This window comes from Haliotis cracherodii, unplaced genomic scaffold (assembly GCF_022045235.1).
Source record: "Haliotis cracherodii isolate W230 unplaced genomic scaffold, xgHalCrac1.p SCAF_5, whole genome shotgun sequence".
In the NCBI taxonomy this organism is placed as follows: Eukaryota; Metazoa; Mollusca; class Gastropoda; order Lepetellida; family Haliotidae; genus Haliotis; species Haliotis cracherodii.
In genome coordinates, this window is record NW_027266308.1 from 27,821,335 (window position 1) to 27,846,657 (window position 25,323).

Below are 25,323 nucleotides of genomic sequence, written 5' to 3' on the forward strand. Positions count from 1 at the left end.
AAAGTGAACTTACCCTGTCCCACCTTTGGTGTCCATCACAAACACATGCAAAGACAAGTCAATTGTTTACCTGAAAAAACATGGGAACATATGGTACAAGTCAAAATAGGAGATTATGTTTGTCACTGATGTGTTAAATGTGGAAATGTCCTTCAGCATATTCAAATGTCTACCTTAAATAGTTTTGAAAGCTTTTCTCAGGCCTTGATTGTTGTAACCCTTATCAAACAACTTTTAAGCAAGAGTCGTATGACCATCTTTGAATATTTCATAGAAAGATCAAGCTTGATTATACCTCTTAAGATGTGAAATGTATACACCAAAGGCTGGAGCTGCTGGATTATTTCTCGAAGTAGAGGAAAGTTGACTATTTGAAAGTTAAAGTCATTCCTCTTGTCATACAGTCTTGTGGTGAGTGCTTTGTCACCTGGTCACTCTGAATATTTATGCATAGATCTAATTATGACACAGATGAAGCAGTTTCTCTGGTCTCTTTTATTTCTAGCTCAGATGGGAAATCAGTGGAAGGGATATAGGCAGTTTAACCAGTATTGAACAAATATTTTACGAGTTAAAGTTAAACTTCTTGGCCAGATTCCAATTTTTTTATTTTGACAATCCAAGAAGTAATCGGACTCACATGCATAAAGAAACAGACCAGCAAGGAGTGGAACCGACTTTATTTTCAAGTTTTGATGTATAGCAATTGGGGATTATTAAACTGAAGAATTTTGGCTTGGTGGTAATGTCCAGAGGGATAGCTATAGCATGGTGGTTAATGCTTTCACACTGCTCACAGAAAACATGGGTTTTACAGCCCACATGATATTGCAGGAATTAAAATCAGGGTCATACTGTACACACTCACTCATTCATTCTGCGAGTTTCTGGATTTATATCAGAAAAAGGTCTTCACCTAGCACATTGGGCATAGCAGAAGAGATGCATTTTAGTCACTCGCCCTTGTATTGGTGCCAATAGGGAAACCTTCATATTCATGAGTACAACTTGAACTGTTGAACATTTTTGTTTGGACATTGTGTGGTATTCAAGATTCTGTTGTTGCTAAGTAGCAGCCTCTGTCAGGGCTTGTTTGTTTGTCATCTCTCGTCATCTACCTCTGTGAAAGTATCCGCCACCATGTACAGTGAATGCTGCATGGGCATGATTTGGTACTTTGTGCAAGGTTCTACAGGATCAGGATCAGCGTTCATTTTCAGCTATTGTTGATGGACAATTTTTAGACTATAAAGGACATCACAAAGGGTAGGAAGACAGCGTTTAGACTATAAGGGACATCACCAAGGCTAGGAAGACAGTGTTTAGACTATAAGGGACATCACCAAGGTTAGGAAGACAATGTTTAGACTATAAGGGACATCACCAAGGTTAGGAAGACAGTGTTATGACTATAAGGGACATCACCAAGTTTAGGAAGACAGTGTTTAGACTATAAGGGACATCACCAAGGCTAGGAAGACAGTGTTTCAACTATATGGGACATCACCAAGGCTAGGAAGACAATGTTAAGACTCTAAGAGACATCACCAAGGCTAGGAAGACAATGTTTAGACTATAAGGGACATCACAAAGGCTAGGAAGACACTGTTTATTTCAGTATGCTCTGTCTGAGTGGATAAGTACAAGCAGCCACACACACATACACGTCGCTATATAAATGCAATTATCAAATGCAACGTTAAACCCAAATCACACTCACTCACTCACTCACTCACTCACTCGGGACACTGTCTGACACAAGTTTCCGCCTTCCTTTGGATGATCGTACTTGAAGCCAGCCTGCTCCACTGTCATCAGTTGCGAGCCAGAACATTGCTGACATCATCTCTGAACATGTGTTGTGTGGAATGTAGCAGAAAAACTGTCACATGGTTGTCACTGAGCATGAATGATTTTCCATTTGTAGTACTACACGAAGAACACTTTGGCAGCAGAGGAGGAGGATATTATGCAGAGATTAAAAGGCTTGGAATCGTTTTTGACAAATCTTACAATCCTGACGAGTGATAGTTAGGAGACATGTTTGATTGACAAAAAATTAATACTTTGTGTCACTTTGTTCATCATGTTCATGCCCAATGTTTTATCTGCCACTTTGCCTGTCAAGATTGAAAGAGAAACTGACAGCTTGATAAGAAATGAGCAGGTTGAAAAATGTCTTCCTGATTGATATCCAATTTCCTGCAAGGAATGAGCTGTTTTTTAAGAGCTAGTTATTTACTTTACTATTTAACTATCCAGTTATCGCCATCATGAGCATCGATCCACACCATTGTGATGCAATGACAATCTATCAACCAAGTCAGCGAGTCTTCCTACCATGGACCCTATATTCTTACCCAGAAACCCTATGGGTCCACATAGGATATATATGGGACCCAGATAACTAAGACAATTCATGCCTATCACAAATCTTACATTTCCGGATCCATTTGTCAAGTGTAGCATATCACCATGCAGTGGCAGTGAGATATTGTATTGAGTAATAACACACTCCTTAAATAAAATTAGGCTACTTACAAAAGGAAGTATCAAGTGCATTGTCCCTGTTGGAAGACAAGTTTAAACAATTGTGTGACAGTGATATAGGTATAAGCGCCCGATGATGTAGTTCAAAATACTTTTAGGGCATAATGGTGTTTTGAGTGGTGTCATTACTGAAATTGTCGCATCCTCTATCCGGTGTGAGCCATTTTTCAACATTTACGAGTACATAAGAGTTTTGTGGTACAAATTCTCTCTTTTTCAAGACTACTTTCCCTGGTAATGTTCAGAGCAAGTGTCTTCTGCGTCAATGTTCATCATGTTCATGGTTCCATTTATACTTTTGTTTCGTCATTATTTGCATTCCTTGCACTAAAATGTTACAGTGTTGTATGTTTTCCTTTTTTGCAATACAATAGGGCATTTTAAACATTCTGCTGTATGGGCAAGTGTGGGTGCACCTCTGGAATATGTGAAATTTTCACATAATGGGCGCATGTCAGAAAATTCCTAGACTGAACCCTGGCTTCTGTTTCATTGCAATGTTCGTTCCTTAAACTGTATGTCAAAATGTTGTATGTTATTCACTTCATGAGGCATTATTGTGAGTCTCTTATGTCTGGAGATGACTATGGATGGCATCTCATGCTACATTTGAAACGTATGCTATAAGTTTATGGACTTACATTCAGTACAAATAAATAATTTGTTGATTACATGCTATGTATCAGAGTGAGCATATTGTGACCTAATGTTGACCGGTGGATGCAGATCTGCAGTTCGGAGTTGCAAGATGGTGCTGTGAATTTCATTGTCAGATATTTCCCCAACCATTTTCTATTAAAGAGGAAAGGGCAAATATTTGTATGCCTCTTGGGTAAATAATTCCAAATCCATGCTAGCCATGATAACATACATGGCAGGTTATCACTTGGGACCAGACCATTTTGAAAAGCAAGGTCAACCAGATGTCAGCCATCTTGGATTCTGCATGGTATATTTAGCTGCAACTTTGGTGAGAAGAAGGTACAGAGGAAGTAGGGGTTTATAAACAAATAAGTTGAAATAATAAACAGTTTTCACTGTTATAAAAGCAGGGTTCGGCCCTGCATCCACATGGTCGTTGGTTCGACTTCCTGGTTCACCTGTTTCTAGGCTTGTCAGCTCCATAACCATGCTCGAGGGTTTTACTAAAGTGCTCAACATCTAAGACCTGCATCACTTTAGGCTTTCACCTTAAGCTGACACACCATAATATGACTGGAATACTGTTCAAAGTGAGTAAAGACTAAGTCACTCACCAGCGAATTACAGTACTGAGGAACCAACTCACAAAACTTCTGAAGATGGCTCCTTTGCTTAGTTAATATCCATGCCCTATGAAATTACTAGATAGTTTGTTTCAAGTAAGATAATGTTTCTAAACATAAACTAGCAATGTCAACAGCCTGAAACAATTTATACTAACCTAGTGAGACAGTTTCACGATAATGTATTGGAGACACTGATGTCTGTAAATACAAGATGGCAGCTTGTCATTTCTCTTTAAAGTGTAGTGCAACTACTGAAGCAAACGACCTTACCGAGTGACAGACAATGATATTTCTGTCAGTAGTATTTGGATCTGTCATTGATAAAAAAGAATTGCTGAACAGGTTGTCGTTTAAAGAAATCAATCCTCAAATTACATCTGATTCTTGGTCTCTGGAGGTGTAGTAGACATCCTGATCTGAATGATAATGGGTTCTTGGCCAGATTTTGTAGCAGCCCATGATGGATGAAGAGGATGACTCTCTCTGACAAACTTGGAGGAGGATGAGTGTTGGTTGAGAATACCGGTGGAGTAATGGTACATGTATTGTACATCTCTGTCACAGCTGAGTGAGGCCAGGCTCCTGGAAGTGGTAGTTATGAATACACAGGGATTCCCTCATTCAGACACAAGTTCACCAACACCTTCAGCTGAAGACGAACATGTAGACCCTTAAATAAAGTTAGGTGTTACATTTATAAGGTTAAATACGAATAATGCTATAAAGTAACCCCAAAGTCTCTTAATTTCCTACAGATGAAAAGGGGTGAGTATAGGCTGCTGGGGTAGACTAACATATAGTCTCTGAAATGAACATATCGTACAGAAAAAACAGTTGTTCAGTTATCTTAATAAAAATATAATAAAAAGGGAGCCCAGTGATTCTCTTCATTTTCAGATACGATACTGCAGTAATCTAGACTTGCCAAACATTATAGACTTGCATGGGCTGTAGTTGATATATTTGTATCAGCGACTGTAAGACAGACTAGCTGCTGGGGCTGAAAGGGGGAAACGGAACAGGGGTGATTGTTTTATTAAATATATGTTCTGGGCTCTGTAAGAGGCTGCTTCAGCTGTTGTCTGATGGAGTAATATGGTTTCTATGACTACTAATGTCGTGTTCAACTTGGCCTCTTGTCTGAGACGAGTGAGAATCAAGGACTAGTAATTCACAATATGAAATTATGCTTTAAAAGCAACTAATCGGAAATGGGCAATGACTCATATGATTGACTCATAGTGTCTACCCCGTTTGATGGTGTCTGCCTGCCGTTGTTGAGGGTGCCAGCACCCTCTGTCTAGGTGTCTGGCATACCACTTAATATGTCTTGGCATCCATTAGGGATTCTTGAGTCATATCGGTGTACACAGCTGGTTCAGTAAAATAGACTTAGATTATAACATAGAAGGCATGACCATGCGTGCTCATAAGCTTAGGGCTAAATATTTTATTGATTTGTCTTTTCAAGAAGATATACAGAAGAAAAATACATTTGAACGTTGAAATATTGGCATCCACCAATAATGGCATCCAGCATAGTGCACCGCAGCATCCGGAATGCTAGCAGGACTCAGTATATCAGGTTGGCATCATTCAAAGTATTAATAAAACATTGCATTTTCAACTTCTAAGAGTGCAGTTCATTTGGATCTGGATTGAACCATTGTATATCCGCACTGACTGTTACTTGTCATGCATTGCACATACATTGGCTAAACCACCGGTGCGTTCAAGCGTGTGTTTTTTGCACTTTTCATTGTTTTTAAAAGTTGTCTTTTAGTCCTGTTTCATAAAAGCATCCAATCAGTGTGACATAGGCATAAACAACATGTTCTTCAACTGTTAATTACATTGTCAACATACTCCGACCTATTGATGGCATATGTTCGTGTTTGACACCTGCACGACTAGGTGACCCTTCAATGATGATGCAGAGTATATAACTGAAATACTGTTCAAGCGACAATAAAAATGTTAAACCGAAATCACTAACTCCCCATCTGTTTAAATTCATTGCTTGTTGTTTCGAAAGCTGTCAAGCCACTTGCTTGTTTGGGTTGGACTACCTCCATTTCATTAATAAGCTTTGAATAATAGTATATGATCTCCATCTTCTTACTGTGTTTTTATTCGGTCCTGATACAGAACAGCCTGTTTTCATTTCCACATGTGTGATTTGCATTATGGGAAATCTTTCCGGTGTGGTTGAACCAGGGTACACGCCATGACGAGTAACACCTGCTGCAGTGGAGGAAATTGTCTCATCTTGGTCCATTGGCCGATGGTATCAGTGACCTTCACCTCATCTTGCCTGCTTTCTTGTTCCCCATCCTGCTGAATGTGAAACTGGAGCCTATTTCTGCCATGGCTCTGTTCAATGCCTATGTTGAAACATTACAAGATAACTAGGTTAATGAATTGTTTATTTACTAGCATGAGGAAGCTGACAGTTTAGTTGTTGCTTTAATGTTTTAAGAGATGGGATTGGCCACGCTTGTTTGCTGACATTATATGAGATAGATGCACCTTTTGTGTGACTGCTTCGGATACATAGAAGGAATTTTACTCCCTGAGGTATAAAATGGAATTCATTCGCAGGGTTTTACGAGACACCCAAATGTCCAGTCCAGTACGCATAAATGTTGAGAATGAATGCAGAAAAAAATTGTACTGCGTCCTGAGGGATGCACAATTCTACTCACAGCACATCAAGAGCAGTTGTGGGTGTCTGTTATTACAGCCATTTGTCATGACCACTGGGGGGCAGGGGTGGCCCATTCGTCTAAGGCGCCACGATTCGCTGTGCAGAGTTACGTTCTTGGGCCGGAAACCTATGACTGTGGGTTCGAATCCCAGTTCACCCCGATTATGTTTCTAGGTTTGTCAGCACCATACCTTGCTCTAGGGTTTCACCGAAGTGGTAAACGTCTAAGACCTGCATCACTTTGGGCTGTCCTCCCACATTAAGCTGACACGCTGTGATATAACTGGAATAAGGTTTAAAGCGGTGTTAAACCCTACTCACTCACTCACTGTCCACATGATCATTGATTCATTCCAGGCTCTAAAGTAATTATATGAACTTCCAGTACACTACACCATTATATTACTTTACAGGACACTCATGTTGCCTGTAAGGACCCTTAAAATTAATTTTGGGGGGTTCCCTGGACCTCCGGTTTTGTATGTCCAGGTAAAACCCTGCACTCACTCACTCACTCTGTAGAACCTTTTTTACACATAACCTTCTTTCATATTGTTTCCAAAATAAGTGGTGATCAATGGGTCTACCTACATGTACTCCATTTTTCAAAACCTTTGTATATGTTTCTATGACCATCCACACAAGCCTATAATTTCTGAATTTTGATGAACAGTTGATGGATTGATATTTTTTTCTTAGCAAAGCAGAGTGCTTGTTTTGATTTCGCTGAATGTTTACTCTTGAGTTATAGGAGTGGTAAGACAACCCAGAGGTTAAAGTGTTCTCTCAACACTTCGAAAGGGGCATGCGCACACGCACTTGCATGTGCATATGCACATGTGGTGAGGTTTAAGCAAAGACAGAGGTGAAGACAAAGTTGAGGATGTTCGTATAGAAAAGTTGATGGTGTGGAAGTTAACGTAGATGTAGGTGTAAGAGTAAGTAACTTGACATTGTGAGAGTAGGTGGAGGACCATGTAGTAAAACAACATGACTGCCTCGAATAGTGAGCTGAGTAACCTTTACAAGCAGACAAGCCACTCCATCACTGCTGGGGACGGTGATCCAGTGGTCTGTACATTCACTCAAGTCAGGCCCATTTCACAATGTAATAGGAAAAAACAATTTGAAATAACATATACTACTCAAAACAAGTTAAAGAACACCCACAACTGGAAGGCTGGGTGATGCAGGACCCACCAGCCATGACAGATTAACTACAGTTGTAGGAAAAGATCAGTGTAGTTTAAGTTCCTTTAAGTAGTATATATTCAATTGTAAAATGATTTCCAGTACTTTGCAATATTCCCACAAAATTGGGATGAAGAAGTTGAACAGAATTACAGTTATACCACTGCATACCAGCTTGATCAAGCTTCCATTAGCACAGGCCTGGTGCTGACACACCACGGATGATAATTGGATCAAATCGGGAATTTGGAGTTGCTACCAGCAGATCCTGGCATAACAGAGAAACGCAACTCTGGATAGCAAACAGTCAAGTTTGTTTCATGAAATATGTGGGAAAAAAATTCTTTTAGAATTTTCTTAATTTCCATTTTAAAATGTATGGGTCAATGGACCATTAAACCTTCAAACAAATAAAACATTGCCTACTGTGACAAATAAATAGCACAGGGACCGTCATTGCTGAAATATGTAAGACAGTAGATTATGCAATACATCAAATTTATGACTGGAGCATTGCCTTGGGACTATTGATGACTGGAACACAAACTATCTTCAGCAATTCAGTCTCTTGTTTACTGCATAACATTTCCTCCTAAATAAAGACAGGAATATATCATGATTATTTCTCTGTAAGTGTTATGAAGGATGCTGGATAAGGGGAACTCTGCATAGTCTTCAAGAATGTTGACATATTTAAAGGTTATTTCAGAACTCCTGTACCACATGTGAAGGGCACTGGGAGAAACACTTGGAAAAAATGGTATTAAACACAATTGTATTCATAGTTTCCTTCAAACATGTCAAAGCATTTACGGGAATCAGATATTAGTTTGCTATTGTTGTTGAGAGTTCACTATGTATGTAAATTTTATATGATAATATGAAGGAGATGAATCGGGGATTTTGTAAGAGTTCATTGTATCCGTTTGTTCGCTCTGTCGTGTTCAGTATATCCGTTTATTCATAACTGTTGTACATTATGGTGAATTATGACTTTTAAAGGACGCTGGGGAAAAAAAAGTAGTTTCTGAATCAAGAATCACTACACCCTTTTTGGACAGGGTACAACCTAGCTACATTTGGGAATTAATTGAAATATAAACATGAAAGATAAATATACGATGTAATGGACATTATGCATAGAGATATTACGTACAACAAATTTATGTTCAACACGATACATAAATGTTTATGAATCCATAGCTGACAGCGTAAAGTGATGAAATACAGTAGTGAGAGGTCATGAATGACGATATGAAATTCATTCATAGTTATATTTACTTCAAGATTTTCTTCATGTATGAAAGTTATTTCTTAAGTGTTGTATATGTGTTCATATAAGAGAAGGCAACAGGTTATACAGAACTCGGGAAAGGAAAGCTCTTAAAACCGAAATGAAACACAATTATATAGCTATAATTTGCGTCCCAAATTTCCACCTATTTATTCCTTGAATGCGCGATGTCAATTATTATATATCACGTCAACTGGCAGCCTGTGGAGAGGTTCAGTCTCGAGGGGACGGGAAGGTTTTGTGTTGAGTTATATCAGGTGTGAAATCTATGGGACATGTTGCTCTATTCCTGATTCACCATTGAAACATGTGCACATATACTGGGCTAAACCCAACACGTTCAATGACTTATTCAGCTTTCTGATGTAGTATAGAAAATTCCTCCACATAATGCACTGATGTTTTCATTGTGTGTACTTGATTACGAATAGTGTATGTGTTGACATTTCTTAAGGTGAAATATTTGTATTTTCTTTGAAATTTTGATTGACAAACGTGCTGGCACAGTTATGTTTCATCAAGTCTGCGGTTACGGGAAGGTAACTCCTCTTCATCTGCCTTTTTCAACGTATGAAGGGTTTCTGAAGAGTGGTGAATTAACAAATACCCGTATTTCCTCTAATTAGACACTTCAGGTATGTATTTCTTTTTGGACATGATATTGATCCTGTTTTTTTTAGAGATCCACTGTGTATAAAAATACTGGATTCAATTTCCTCATTGAAAGTTAGAGACTTCATAATTAGGGTTGGCGTGTTGGCACATAAGTCGTAGTGGAATATACCACAATATGGACACTGTTTTGTGATATGATATGTATGCTCAACATATATATTTGTACTGTTGAAATAGTACTTCTTCATTCAATAATCTTGACTTTAGATTGCAAGATGGGTAGTATGGATTAACAAGACTTCCTATTATGTCATCAATATGGAATGCTAATGTCAACAGCGTGAAGCGTGTGCTGTTTACATGGTTGAGATAGGAAACCAGTCCATCCAAATGCCTAAAGATAGTAGATATAATTTATATAATAATATATAAATCTTCTGTAACTGTATTGGAAAATATTGATATGCAAAGGTTGTATTACGATACATGTATTGCCAACAGCTATGTTGCAATATAGTGGTTTACAAGTTATTAGGCCCACCCCTTTCTTAATGTGGTTTATAATGGGGTATAATTCTTTCACTGTTATACAGGATCCAGCTCTAGGTCATAATTTACCATTGTGGTGTTTCACTGGGTAACTGTTAAAGGTAAATCTATGCTATTGGGTGCAGCGACTAAATGGACTGTGCGGTCAGGCTTAAAGACTTGGTTGTTGAGTCTCATCGTACCCTGATGGCATAAGACATTGCTCATGATATCAATCGACCCGTGAAGATTCCAGGGTAGAATAGGTCTTCAGCAACCCATATTTGCCGTGAAAGGCGACTATGCTTGTCGTAAAAGGCGACTAACGGGATTAAGTTGTTGTTAGGCTCGCTGACTTGGTTGATACATGTCATCGATCCCAATAGCGTGGATCGATGCTCATGATGTCAATCACTGGATTGTCTGGTCCAGACTCGATTAATTTACAGACCGCCGTCATATAGCTGGAATATTGCTGAGTGCGGCGTTAAACAACAAACAAACAAACAAACATGATATCAATCACAGGTTTGTCTGGTCCTGATTTGATTACTTACTTGACGTCAGGTTAATGATGGAATTAAAGTGTTGCATTAAACAACAAAGTTTTGTCCTGATGTCTATTCGAGGAAATACGGTGTGCTTGTTTACTGCAGAAATATATGCTGCAGATAAGGTGGTGCTGCTGCTTGCACCTGGCACTGATCTAATCTGGGCATTGCTTATAAAAAAACTAAGTACCATATTGCACTCTGTGTCAAAGGAAAAGGAATGTTCTGTACCAGTTGCTCAGAGGTCTAAGTCACTGTAGTTCCCTGTACCGGATCAGCTGAGGGTGGTTCAAATCCCAGATACACATTGATTATACCCTCATTCAGCACCAAACCCATCCTGATGGGTTTCACTGTTGCATACCACAGTGAAGACCCGGGCTAGAGTTGGAAACTAACGGGATTGGCTGGTCACGTTTGCTGACTTGGTTGATGCATGTCATTGTAACCTAATTGCATAGATCGATGCTCATAATATCAAACACTGGACCTGGTCCAAACATGAGTATTTACAGACTGACGTCATATAGCTTGAGTACTGCTGACTTTTGCGTTAAACAACAAACAAACAAATAACTGTTGTGAAAAAACACAAAGCACTCACTCACTCTGGCTGTTAAGGTCAACTTGTAATGTATCACTGGTTGTAGAAATCATCTTCTATAAGGACCGTTCTTCGGCTCCATATGTATTTATAATCTCCAGCATTCCATATTGCTTAGAAACAGGTAACTTAGTGTTGATGTTGCTGACACGGCATATGGTGGAACGAGTTAAACTTCAAGGTGTGCATATGTTTGTGCCATGCGTGATGTGTTTTAAAGACGTTACCAAGTAGCTGATATGTTTTCCTTATTTCTTCTTCATGTTTTGATGGTATCTATTTGATAGTCCTGCATATCGTAAACAAGGCAGATCTGGGATGGTTGTCTGCATCCTTGGAGGTGATGACACTTGCTTGTTTATTATCTGTTAATCTTCTTTGATTATGTAGATAATGGGAGTAGCGTGTTACTTTGTGTGGAGCAACTTACATGTAACTTCCAGGTAGTTTATGTGTCTAATCAAGGCAACACAAGACCAGCGGAGAAGTGATGGGCATTACTGCGTTTCTAGATGGCAGCCACCATTTTGGAAATTGGAAGGATGTCTTCTGTATGAGTATTTCCAGTGTGTGAAGCTTAGTCTGAGGGGAGGAGAGAGAGGGTATCGAGTGTTCTTCAGACACTGTGTGTGTGAAAGTGTATGAAATGTGTATGATTGTGTGAAAAATGTGTATGATTGTGTATGAAATGTGTATGATTGTGTGAGGTAACATCTGGAAGGTATTGAAGGTGCATCCAGTGTGTTAGTCTGTCATACAGACCCTGAAACAAATATACCCAATACAGCCCATGCAAGTCTATAATAGTGGGCAAGTCTAGATTACTGCAGTTCAATGAAGAGAATCTCTGAGATCCTATTTTAAATATTATTTAAAGATAATTTAATAAGTGGGGTTTTTTTTCTATAAAATATGTTCTTTTCAGTGACTAGATGTTTGTCTTCCACTAGTACCAGGGTTAGGGTAAGTAAGAGTAGGGGTAAGAGAGTGTATGGAGGGTACTGAAAGTGCATCCAGTGTGTCTAGGGCTTGGGATTGGGATTGGGATAGGGGTAGGGGTAAGAGAGTGTATGGAGGGTACTGAAAGTGCATCCAGTGTCTAGAGTTTGGGGTTGGGATAGGGGTAGGGGTAAGAGAGTGTATGGAGGGTACTGAAAGTGCATCCAGTGTCTAGAGTTTGGGGGTGGGATAGGGGTAGGGGTAAGAGAGTGTATGGAGGGTACTGAAAGTGCATCCAGTGTTTAGGGTTTGTTGGTTGGAGGCAGTTTTGTTCCCAGTGGGTGGGAAAGTGTGTTGGAATGATTCAGGTCCAAGATATGAAGGAAACGCTCAGCATGTTCTTTAACAGCCAGTCGTGGGTGGACTTTCTTGCTGGATGTTGGCTAATGTATGGTGCAATGGAATTTTGTTGCATGTGTAGGCGGAGAACATACCAAAGCGTTTCTCCCAATTTTGTATAAACAGAAGTGCAATTCATAGATAAGATAGCTAAATATTTACGTGATTTCTTACATAAATGATAATAAATTGTCCATGATGTCATCTAGCACTGCAGGCTTGTTGCGGATGTGATAGCAATGTCAGCTTGGTTTATTAATGTTATCCCTCCTCTGTGCACCCATTTAATATAAACATTAATTGGTGAGACAGAAATAGACCATTTATGTTTTCTGGGTTATCGCAAACCCAGTTCCTGAGAAGTGCACTTATTGTTGTGTTCTATGTGTATCCATGTGGACTTGCACAAGTCTCTAAGGCAGTAATTATTAGTTTAAATCATAACTTCTAGACTATGTGATAATAAGAACAAGTTGTCCCTATAAGAAACTGAGTTCCTTTTTTGTACTATCCATATATCTAGACTCGCCTGTTAGGAGGATAGAATTACTACACATCCATGGACTTTTCTTTCAATACAGCCTTGGAGCAAGGGTAGTATCCAGATTTGGAGGCTGCTTTGCTTGTAACAGTGGAACTTTGTTCAACAAGGTTGACTGTCTAGGTAGGGCTGGGATGCAACAGGAGTGTTCAGATATTGATAAGAAAATAAAAACTTGGTGAGGAACCAAAAAGGAGGGTTATCGGGACCTTTGCAAGATTTATGCATATAGCTGCATTTAATAGCCTACCACAAGTGGCCATCATAAAAGATGGTAGTGTAGGTTGAGATTTGAAATGTAATGTATATCTGTTTGGCTTTGAGTGGGGGTGGTGTGAATGACACAACAGTGTGAGAAAGTGCTATGGCTGTGATGTGCTGCCCCACCTGCAATATCCTTACTCCCTCTCCCATGTGGTATAAATCTATGTATACACCCTCACAGTGAGGCTCGCAATGGTGGAACCTTGGTCTGGTTCAGCAGTAAACCGTGGGATTAGGATTCTTGTCAAAGCTGTGAGAAGTTTTGTTAGTGAAACATTATGTTTAAGAACAGAAGCTGTTCACATGTTTGGCTCATGATCTATGTTAAACACAGAAATAATATTACAAACAATGAATGATGTTTCTCAAAGTTAATTCCACAAACTTAAGATACATTACATCAATATTGCATTTTTTTTAGACTCATGAATTTAACAAATTTACTATCTGTAGCTCCCCGTAGCTTGACCCGTGAAGATCCGGGGAAGAACAGGTCTTCAGCAACCCATGCTTGCCGTAAAAGGTGACTATGCTTGTCATAAAAGGTGACTAACGGGATCTGCTGGTCAGGCCCGCTGACTTGGTTGTAGCATGTCATCAATCCCAATTGCATGGATCGATGCTCATGATATCAATCACTAGATTGTCTGGTCCAGATTCAATTATTTACAGACCGCCGTCATATAGCAACAACAATCCAACCAATTATATCTTCACATGTATTTTAATGGATATGAGGGAGTGAGTGTGTTTTTATGCTGCTCTTTTAGCAATATTCCAGCAATATCACAGCTGGGGACACCAGAAATGGGCTTCACACATTCACACAGTTGAAACCATGTCTTCAGTGTCACGAGCCCCAACACTTTAACCACTGGGTTTCCCCAATGTCGTTTATAGCTGGCTATTTGAGAGCAGGATGCTATGCCTAATTTGGAGTGGATGAAGTGTTTGCCTTCATACAGTCGTCTCCCCCCCCCCCATTTCCCATTTACCCTTTACCCTGAGTTGTCTTTGCAGAACAATTATTTGAAACCTGCTATGATCATCATAGAAATACAACTGCTTTGTGAAAGGAGGCTTGTGTGAGAGTTTCCAATGTTCGTAGAGCCTGTTCCTTGTGCTCCCTGCCATATCTCTGCAGTGCTGCTGAAAGCATCATGACACTCACTCACTCACTCTCACTCACTCACTCACTCACTCACTCACTCTTTCACTCACTCACTCACTCTCACTCACTCACTCACTCACAGTTTTACCTCATTTTATAAAAACCTATCCTTTTCATTTTCCCTGACAAACACCTTCTGTAATATCAGCTATGGTGTTTATCCCACCTGTTGACTGACACATCTGTGGTTTCCAACATCACACATCCTGCATCCATTAACACCTATAATCTGTCACACTTCATACTCTGTAATTTATTAACACTGATAACAACACCCACTCATTAAGACCCACATGCCATCTCTTCTGTCAGTATATCAACATGAAGAGTGTTTACATCCTCACCCTCCCCTTGAGACCCCCACCCTCCCTCACAAGACTCTCAAATGACAGTTTATGCAGTGTTTGACCCACACAGGTTTGTCTTTCACAGGTGTTTCATGGAACTAGGAATTGCGGGTAATAACCTGGACTACAAATCGGCCACAAGTTCCACAGTAAAACCTCCGTTGTGCACTGAAGGTAGGCAGCTTGTTGATTCCCCATTTGCCGACAGTGATGTGTTGATGTGTCTATTAAATGGAAATCTCATCTATTGCAACCACAACTCATCCTGTAAGCATTCATTCTCATCCCGTGAATGATTTAGCGTGCGGTGGTCGAGAATACCATGCTATCCTTTTTCAGACAAAAAAGTCACCTGTTGGCAAGAATACTAAAATTGAAACAGGTTTCTTTGTTTGTGTGGGTAATTCAAATCAACTTGGGCAGGAAAAGGAAAAGGCCTGGAATTGTCTTAAAAAACAAAGGCATTTCTTTGAGTAAAAGACAACATAATGTCATGTGGTCTATTGAGAGAATGTTTACTTTCTGTCTTGTTCCTTCAACACTGAATGTCATATTCTTCTTCTACATTTGGGAAGATTCTGCAATTATTTTGGGAGATATCTGCCACAGTAAATTATTGCATACATTGAGAAGTTAACGTTTGAAGAAAATATGACTGTCGCAATCTTTTAAAGAAAAAAATAAAACTTAATGAAAAAAAGTTTTAAACAACAATTTGGAGATATCTAATTTCAGTACGACTAAGATATTGATTTATTACCTACGAGGGCAAGCATATCGGGGTTCATAAAAACCACATGTGCCCTAGGGTCATATCACGTCACGAGACAACAGTGTATTGTTTCCATCATCTGGACGGCATTGTTGATGTCATTCGAATCTTATTGTGGCATGAGGTCGGAATGACGTCACACTTGAAACAAAGTCATAGCTGAAGTTTGTTGACGTCATTCAACAAATTGTGGTTCCGCAGCTGTTGCGACCTGCTGTCCTTATAGGCAAACACTAAAATCTGTCTCTGTATGTAGACATCTTCTTCAGTAATAAATAGAACATTTTATTCGTGTTCATGTCATACTCTGTTTACGACACTCGTGTTGTAAACATACTATGACATGAACATGAATATAATATCCTCTATATATGAAAAATTCATTCCTTTTCCACCATCCCCAATGTCGAAAACTTGTAGGGAGTGGTATTTTGTCCCCATACTTACTCACAGCCTGTAAATATTTAACGTCAATGTCAGAATAACCAGTCTTGATTATCTGACGAAGCAGTTTCCATTGGGCGTAAAAAAAATTAAGAAGCAGTGACAATTATGTGAATGTATCACTGAAAACCATTGAAGACACCAGGTGTTCACAAAAAAGGTAAGCTTGTCTGGTCTACAACATACAGAATATACCATGGTGCATTTTCACTAAACATGCTAAAAGAAATGTCATAAAAGTTCAAAAATGAGTTATGGCATAGTGGGCTTCTGTACATGGTGTTTGCCCTGGATATGGTAGTTTATCGTCATATTCATCTTCATCCTCCTCAGTCTGATGGGATTGCTATTTTCCCCCAAACTACTTACATTTAAATATGATCGGTTGTGTGGTCAATTCATGCAATGTCAACTCCTGATACTGTATTGGTAACATATCATCATCATGACTTTCATTTTCACGCTATTTTAATTTTGCAATTTTTCAGCAAAATTCTAACCAATCTCATTCAGGTTTGAAGTAATTACCTGTACGAATCAGAACAATATTTCACTCAATTGGAGGCAATCAATTTTATATCTGTCAATATTTTCACTCAATTTCATGCCCTGCCTCCAACTGGAGAATCTTATAAAACTGTAATTGGTTTCGTGGCTAAAAATCAATTACTTTTATTTCAACTTTAAATGATAATATCTCACACTTGAAACAGTGTTGGATGAAAAGTAAAACTTCTCACTCTTCACAGTGATATTATTGGATATACATCAGTATGAAATTTGGACAGATTTAACAAAAAATGGAATCCAAGAGTATTGGAGAGAATACCAATTAGAAGTGTAAATGTTTTTATGCCATCAAGGGAATATTGGGAGAAATAGTTGCACATGTGTTTGTTGGTCTTGATGCAGTTGAAGAGTTGTCAGGGGAAGATTACAAAAGACCCTTCAAGATTGTGGAGCTGCAGACAAGTTCTCCATTTTGATCTCGCTACTTTTTGATGAGGAACTTCTCCAAGACAGATAAAGCCTTTCATAGACTGCTCGTTACTAAGTGATGAATATATGCATGATAGCATATGTTGAGAAGTGTATGTGTTTATACATGAGGAAGGTTTAAAGAGAATTTCAGAATTCAAATCCTTTAGATTTGGGAAATTCAAGTTTGCATACACAGAGAAAAAAGTTGGATGGTTTGATTACTGAAGCTTGAGAGGTTTTCTGTGAAGTCCCTGCTTGGAATGAATGTTAAGAAGACTCACTGTTTATCGAAACATCTCACATACTGATCAAGGAAGTTTTTCTTATTTCATTTCCAGAATGGTTTGTGTCGTGTCAGAATCCCTGCTAAATTTGTCAGAATTAACATCTCTATTGATTCAGCGTGAGGCTCTGATTGGACATTTATCGTGGTCAATGTTGACAGCGCAACAGCTAATCAGGGCTTGAGTCCACCTCAGAAGAGGATGAGTCAGACGGGAGGAATTCTGTGATGTGATTAGAGCCAAAGAGGATTTATGTTGGCATGTTTACAGTTAAAACTTGATTGAAATCTCAATGTTCCCTAATTTACAAATAGTCCAAAGTGTTTCTCTTACTTTTATGCTACAGAATGTCTGCACTTGTACGTGGTAGACATTATTCAAGATTAACCTTTGGTTTGTAGTTTCAACAAAATCAGTGAGTGTGCTATTGTGTCACTGGATTGTCTGGTCAGGACTCAATTTTTTACTGTGCGGTTTTATACAGCAAACAAACACTTACTTTTTTATGCAAATTTTGTGAGTGGCGGGTGCTTTCAGTATAGTAGGACATGCTTGCCCTTTTTGCAGATGTCCTCACTGATTTTCAGTGATCGATTCATACAATTTTCACCACTATCTTGTCTTTTGAGCCTAATGGAATCTTATTTCGGCAGATAATCAAGACTGGTTATTTCTGGCATTGACATTTTATGTTGTAATGTGGAAGAGAATGTTTGCTGTTTGTGTGTTATGTCATTGTATTTTTTGGCCCTGATAGATTTATTTTGATGCTGCTTTCACAAACAGTATATTTCAAATATGAAACTCTTTCTTATTCCTTGATTTCTTTAAATATGGTTTTGAATGATCATTACATAAGTTTGAGATTTCATGAAATTCTTATTTGTTCTTTCTGTATTTTTCTTTTCAGAAAATATTGGACATGTTTAAGTTTGTGTTTTGTTTTAATAAATGACATGTTTTAATTAATGGTATTTTATAAACTGATAGACAAAGCAGAGATTATGTGATATTATGTTTTTAATTAGAGTCTTACAGATCTACACATGTGTATGCTGGTGATTGGTTGATTTGGTTTTGGCATTTTTAGTGAATTACATGTAATTGTATTTCGTTAGGTTGAAAACAAACAAGTTCTGCATCATATGGGACTTTGTGAAACAACATACTTCAACATGGTCAAGGAAATGTAGTCTTTTCTTTGAAGACCTTTTTGCAAAATGAGAAATCTATTTTTGCAAACCCATCTGTCTAGAGGATCCAAGTGTACTTGCATATATTCCAAAAAACTATTTAAAAAAAAAAACGAAGCAAAAAATAACGAGCACAAATGCCCTGAAATTCATTATTATGGAGGTGTCACAAACATTCTATTTGGTGTAGATAACAGGTATCGTACAGTCCCTATGTAATAACTGCTATATACAATACATTGTGGCGAAAACCATCTTGGTTATTATAATTACTGTTTCTACTTAAGCCCCATCATGTAATAACTGCTATATACAATACATTGTGTAGAAAACCACCTTGTTTATGTTATTACACTGCCAACAAACACGCCAACCAGGAACACCAATTACATCATTGACTTGAAGCATCCATTTCATACACCAATCCTTATCCTATGATATTGCCTTGATGAAATTCATTAATCTGATGTCGTATGCAGCCTCTATGAATAGGCTCACATACTTTATATATAGAAGCAATTAATTAACTATTAAGGCCATGTCTCCTTTAAGTGGTCAGAATGTAGTGTGTCAGTCGACACTAGTGAGAGGAGCTCTGACAGGAAACGCATCTGATGTATTTAATCTGCTTACTGTTGCAGGTGAAGTCTGTGGGACCTTATCTTGCTGAAGGGAATGGTGGGAGGGTGGCGGAGTCCCTCTGAATGCAGGCCAGGAAACTGTTGGTTACCATTGTGTAACCCCACTCTGACAATGAGAGCTGGTCAAGCACCAATAGGAAATGGAGGCTTGTGTGTCGTCTGCTTCTGTGTGGAGATGAATCACGATTGTACAACATGTGAAATCTATAGATAAGGATTCTGCTTCAAGGTTATATGAGACAAGATCTTCCCAAGGATGGATAACAATATATGTAAATGAGATGCAGGAAGGGTTATCCTTCTGAATAGTTTCTTTTTTTAAAACAAGGATTGTTTTGTGTTATTTATCATGGAGGAAGATCACTTGGCAAGTATTGGCAAGCATAAGTGTAATTCTTCGCATTAGTGCAAGATTATGGCTACAAAAAACCAGCCATTTCAAAACAAGCCTGATCTTGACACTGTCCGAGAGCGAGCCATGCAGGCAGTGGAGTACTACCAGCAACAAGTGGCACCAACATACTCGAGTAAAAGTGTCAGTCGGTCAGGGGGTTACTCCGGCAGCCATTCCAACATTGACCGTAAGGATTATCTTGAAGGATATGCACACTCCTCCACCGAGGATGCCTTGAATTCAGGGATTGTACCTGCCTCGTCTAATAACTTCTATCGTGCTCAAATGAAAGCAGGAATTATTGATATGCGTAGCTCGATGAGCGAGCGGATAGGAACTGGTAGAAGTCGAGCAAGGACGTTCCATGGCCCTCATGGTCATACGAACAGAACACGAACTCAAAATTTTAGCATAGATAAAACCAAAATACCATCTAAACCCTCAATTCCCCCTAAACCTGTAGAGAAATCCTCTTCCTCATCTCGAAGGACTAGTCGTGGTTTGTACCGAAGCAATAGTAACCTTGAGATGGACACAGTGGAAGTTGTGGAAGAGGGCCTTCCGCCCGGAACAATTCATCGGGAGTATGGTAGCACCTCCTCCCTAGATCAGCTGGGTACTAGCACAGAGAACTTCTTTGCCATGTTGAGGGGCTACCAGAATGAGAACCCAGATCAAAGAAGTCCTGCTCCGCCCCAGTTGCAGGAAGTGCTTCGTGGCAAGGCTGATGCCAAAGGACGCTTTCTTAATGGTGCTGCAATGATGGACAAGGAGTCAGAGGAAATAAGTGATAGTCCCAAAGGGAAAAACAAATCAAAATTCAAGGATAGGAAAGCACGTGCTAAGTCAATAACTGATGGTAATCCTGGCATTCTGAAGAAAGTGTTTGGTGGTAAGCCGGATGCTGATGTCACAGGGAAAACAGACTATAGCTTTCCTGATGACAGTAGGGCTGAGGAACGGTATAAACGGAAAGCTCTGGCACACTTTGATTGTCAGAGTGTAGGTGTGAATTTGAGTGATATAAAGAACAAGAATCATTCAGGGATTATGAAAAACACTGCCACAGGTGCTTCTGCTGCCTCCTTCAACAGGAACAGTTACGCAGGAGACAAGGACGACCCAGACATTATTGCTGGGACCGATGAAGGGGACGGCAAGAGCAATGAGCTTGTGTTGTCGTGTCCTTTCTTCCGGAATGAGATTGGTGGTGAAGAGGAGAGGGTTGTGAGTCTGACGAAGCTGACTGCCCAGAAGCGTGTGCAGGGTGGCGGCAGCAGCAATCATATTCATAGTGCAATGTCTTGGTATCGACATCCTGCGTGTTGTGGGGTGGCTGTGTTGGACTCCTCACCTGCCCCTTCTGGACATGTGTTACCTCCCCTTATCTCTCACAAAGGTCATGTGATTGAATATGTGGATTATGGAGCATATTACTATCGGCACTTCTTCTTTGGCTATGGTGAGTATAGGGTTTGATATACATATTTTATAATAATCATAATCATCACAATAATAGTCCACTTATAAGATGCATAACTAGGCCCCCATGTTTGCTCGAAGTGCACAAGAAAGATTTCAGTTCAGACAATTGAAGTGACCTTGAAAAGATGAGTCTTTAATCAGCTGTTCATGATCTGGAAAGTTGGAAAGACTCATGTGGGAGACTGAGAAAAATTGAAACTGGACAACACTGAGAGGCTAGTCAGCATCTGTTCATGTTCAGATAAATGTCTAAATGATACATAATACATCCAATGGTTACAAAGACAGTTCAAAATATTTGGTCAGCAATTGTGGACAGCATATACAAAAGCCTTTGTAAGAAAATTTATGTCAGTGTTCCCAAGGAAGGCTCCAGGGTGCTCATAGACAAATCACATGTCTACGAGTTAATGCTGTAAAACCTAACAAAATATTCCTATTCCAGAACACCTGCACAGTGAAATCCATCGTCACACAGTTGAAATGAAATGTTGCCGTTGAACTTACTGTGAACTGTTTATGGTAGAACACACTCAGTAACGTGCTATTTTAAGACTTATTTGGATATCAGTCAGAAAGGTTTATGAACATTTGCAATTAGTATCTCTACATGCTATATAGTTCTGCAACAACCATTCTCTTATCAGCTCGCCCCCTGATCATGCAAACAAATCAAGTACTCTATTTTGTTATGGATCGTGTGCACTCTTTCCAAAAGTGCAGCTTTGCACATTACATTATACACGCAAAGAATTATTTTTGATTATTTTTTTCTGATGCAAAAACATTACTCGTGAGAATGGTGAGTGGTACCTCATACTGGAAATGCATGTCAACAAATCCGCCCTAAAGTATGCAAGTTAATCCTGTTATCTACAACTACACTGTCTGGTTATGACCTGTCCATTGAATATCTGGACTTGTTTTGTCATCTTTGTTTATATTAATTTCGGTGTGAAGCCCATTTCTGGTGTCCCCCGCCATGATATTGCTGGAATATTGCTAAAAGTGGTGTAAAACCATACTCACTCACTCACTCACTATATTAATTTTGGCAAAGTCATGTGTCAACCATCTGATCAGCTCATGGGATCAACTAACCATTATTTACAACAACCTCGATCACTGTTACTGACGCCATGAAACTATCCTTCGGTTTCAGAGAGTGAATTTCATATATGACAAAAATTGATTGGTAAAAAGTCAACATTGTTGTTTGACTATGATATTGTTGTTGTCCATAAAGTTCTACGTTTTCTTACTCACTCTCCATTCAAACAGTTAGCATAGTTTTTGCAATTGAAAAAAGCAAGACCACAGGAAGCCTCTAAGAATGGCTCATCAAACTGTCCCATTTGTAAACAATGTATACGAAACTGCTACGCTAAAGGATTTTTTTTTTAAGTAATGAAACTAAAATAACAAGGCATTAGACTATTATTATTGAATAATAGTTGGATCCAATTTCTTCCGATCATTGCATGAAAATTTTATTAGGTTATAACCTTGGGTACTTTTTAACTGAATCACCTGTCGATCTGGGAGAAAATGTATGTACAGCTGATTGCTATTTCTAGCATATTTTATGAGAAAAATACACATGGTAATCTTAATCTCTGCATATGATACAATGCCTAGCACAACAAGAAATACAACTGAAATTATAAATTATGATTTCTTGTAATGTTTTATCTCAAACTTCACATTGTGTTCGTTCACCTGAAGCAATACGTTGTAGATTTTGACAGTGCACAATATACAAAAAAGCAAATTTTGCCAAAACTTGTACCCAAGAATGGGGTGGGTAGGTACGGGGTGCATGATACACAAATGCAACCAACACACAAGAAAAAATGTTACTGGCCTAATTGAACTGACATTTGCCTAGGGGCCAGCATATTTGAGGAGGCCTGGTTGATGTGGCATGAACTTGATTGACTTGGGAAGGCCGTTCTTTTGATCCTGTATGGGTAGCAGTAATGGCAGTGCTGCTATCGCTTGTAAAGGCGGTGTTGTTATGGTAGTAGATAAATGTTTGCCATGGAAGCTGAAGTGTTTAACAATTTCTTCTGATTATTAAATACTGGAAGGCTTTGAAATTTTTAGCTGTATTCTCAACTGTAAAATTCAATCTTGAAGTGTGAATATGTATTGACCATGTTGACAATAATTGTAGTTCAGCTAGGAGAAAAGGTTGTATATTTTAGACATGTGCAGGTTACCCTGATTTAGCAGAAGTAATTCTTGTTACAAGGTTATACGTTCACTCACTCACTCACACCTAGGTGGACTTTTTGAGTCAACATAATCTGAAAATAGTTTGACATTTATGTTTCTTTGCCCACACAATTGGTTAGGTTTGTATATTTAAAAATCAATCAGTAATTTTATTAACCTTTTTGTCAAATTGATCCAGTAAAGCATGCCTGCCGAAGTCCTTATAAAGCCAAAAAATTAAATCCTTACCATTCAAACCCATGCAATATCTTTGTAAATTAATAGAAATCTTTTTATGGGGATACCAGGTTAGAATAGGTCCTTTGCAACCTGTGCTGGTCATAAGAGGCGACCAAAAGGATCGGTGGACAGGCTTGGTGACTTGGCGTGACGTCCTACCCCGTCGACATGGATCATTGTTCTCAATATCAATCACTGGATTGTTGATTATTTAACGACCTCCATCATGTCACTGGGATATTGTTTAGTGTGGTATTAAGCGTCAAACAAACCTTATTCAGTCACAAATCTTTTTATTTGTTTTCTGTTTTGACTTTCCCAGTTCACCTGACTGGAATAAACTAAAGATATAAAATTTGATGTATTGCAGTGCATATCAGAGAGTATTTCGGAACTGCAATGTGGTTTATGTTGCAACACTTTTGATGATTACGCCCTCCCCTTACTTGAGATAAGAGGGTTCTAGGAAGTGATTGCAGTCTGTAGAAAACACCACAGCACATCTCTGCCTCCACAAACTCACATGTCTGAAGATCAGCTTGCTTCAGTAAAATGTCAGAGTAGCTTCCCCCTTCAACCAGTGTTTATCAAGTTTATAGCCATGCACAGACGTGGAAAAAATCCCCTCTGGGTGGTCAGGTTAATCACAGTGACTAGAGAAATTAATTTCCTTGAGTTAAGCCATGTGGAGAAAAAACCCAAATTGAATGAATCAGGAACAGATTCCCTAATTGTGAATCAGCTTCCCTTTGAGAATGATAATCCTATAAATGGTATCTCCCAAATCTATAATGTAATATTAAAAAAAGCTGCAAGCAATTCTGTTATGAGCGTGTTAAATGGTTTTAATACTATTAGTTTGAAACGTTTTGTCTAAATGAAAAGATTAAGGTCAGCCTGTTCAATATTTTATGAAGCATTTTGGAAAACTGTCCTGGATGATTTAATGTTGTGGTTTTCAGAATCAATTAGTGACTTTGAAATGACTGTCCGTTACAAATCAGTGAATGTAATTCTTGATTGATGTTATCTTAATGTACATCAAGTGTCGGAGCTTGTCAATGATTGAGAAAAATGTTGGTGAACTGGATTGTGCTCTTTGATTATTATTCATCACTTTATGTGTTTTGTAAAGACATGATTTTAATGTGCCTCGTGATCTAAAACAGACCTGACAGACCTGACAAAAGGACAAGTCCAAATTTACTACCCAGGCACTTGACTCCCTTTTACCCTACCCTACCCGGGTACCCACTGTAGGTCTCAAGAGTTGGGAACAAAATATCTGATTGGTAATTGTTTTACCGCAGTCCTGGCAAAAACTATTTAGTTACATGTATAAAACGATCTGATCATGCGTACACTGAAGTTGATTAAAGCTTTATCTTTACTCAAACTTGTACAAGTCATAAGGAATGTGCGCATTGTCAGAATTAAATGGGAACATTTGTGACTTGTCGTGTAACCACTGAGCTATAGTGAGTTGTTCTCATTAAATAATATATCATGTGACTAACAGGTAGTCCTGTTGGTACCCGGGTCTAACTCAGGACTGACCCGACCTGAGTTCTGGAGTTATCCGTCCCACCCTACCTGACAATATAATTCCTCGTCAAATTTTGTTCTTGTGACCGTAATGAAAGTTCACATATTCGTTATGGTTAAGGATAAGTGATGCCCGTTGAAATTGTGTTGGTATGTAT

The 25,323-nt window shown here is 38.8% G+C and overlaps 1 protein-coding gene across 2 annotated transcripts in view; it reads left to right on the plus strand.

Moving 5' to 3' along the window:
- LOC139443527 (signal-induced proliferation-associated 1-like protein 2) overlaps positions 1 to 25,323 on the plus strand; it is a 106,369-nt gene that overhangs the window by 39,763 nt on the left and 41,283 nt on the right. For both annotated transcript variants that reach the window (XM_071224513.1, XM_071224514.1), the window contains exons 3-4: positions 15,055 to 15,143; positions 19,285 to 21,140. In XM_071224513.1, coding sequence (XP_071080614.1) covers positions 19,700 to 21,140 — 1,441 coding nt within the window. In that variant the 5' untranslated portion in view covers positions 15,055 to 15,143; positions 19,285 to 19,699. The remainder of the gene's footprint in view (positions 1 to 15,054; positions 15,144 to 19,284; positions 21,141 to 25,323) is intronic.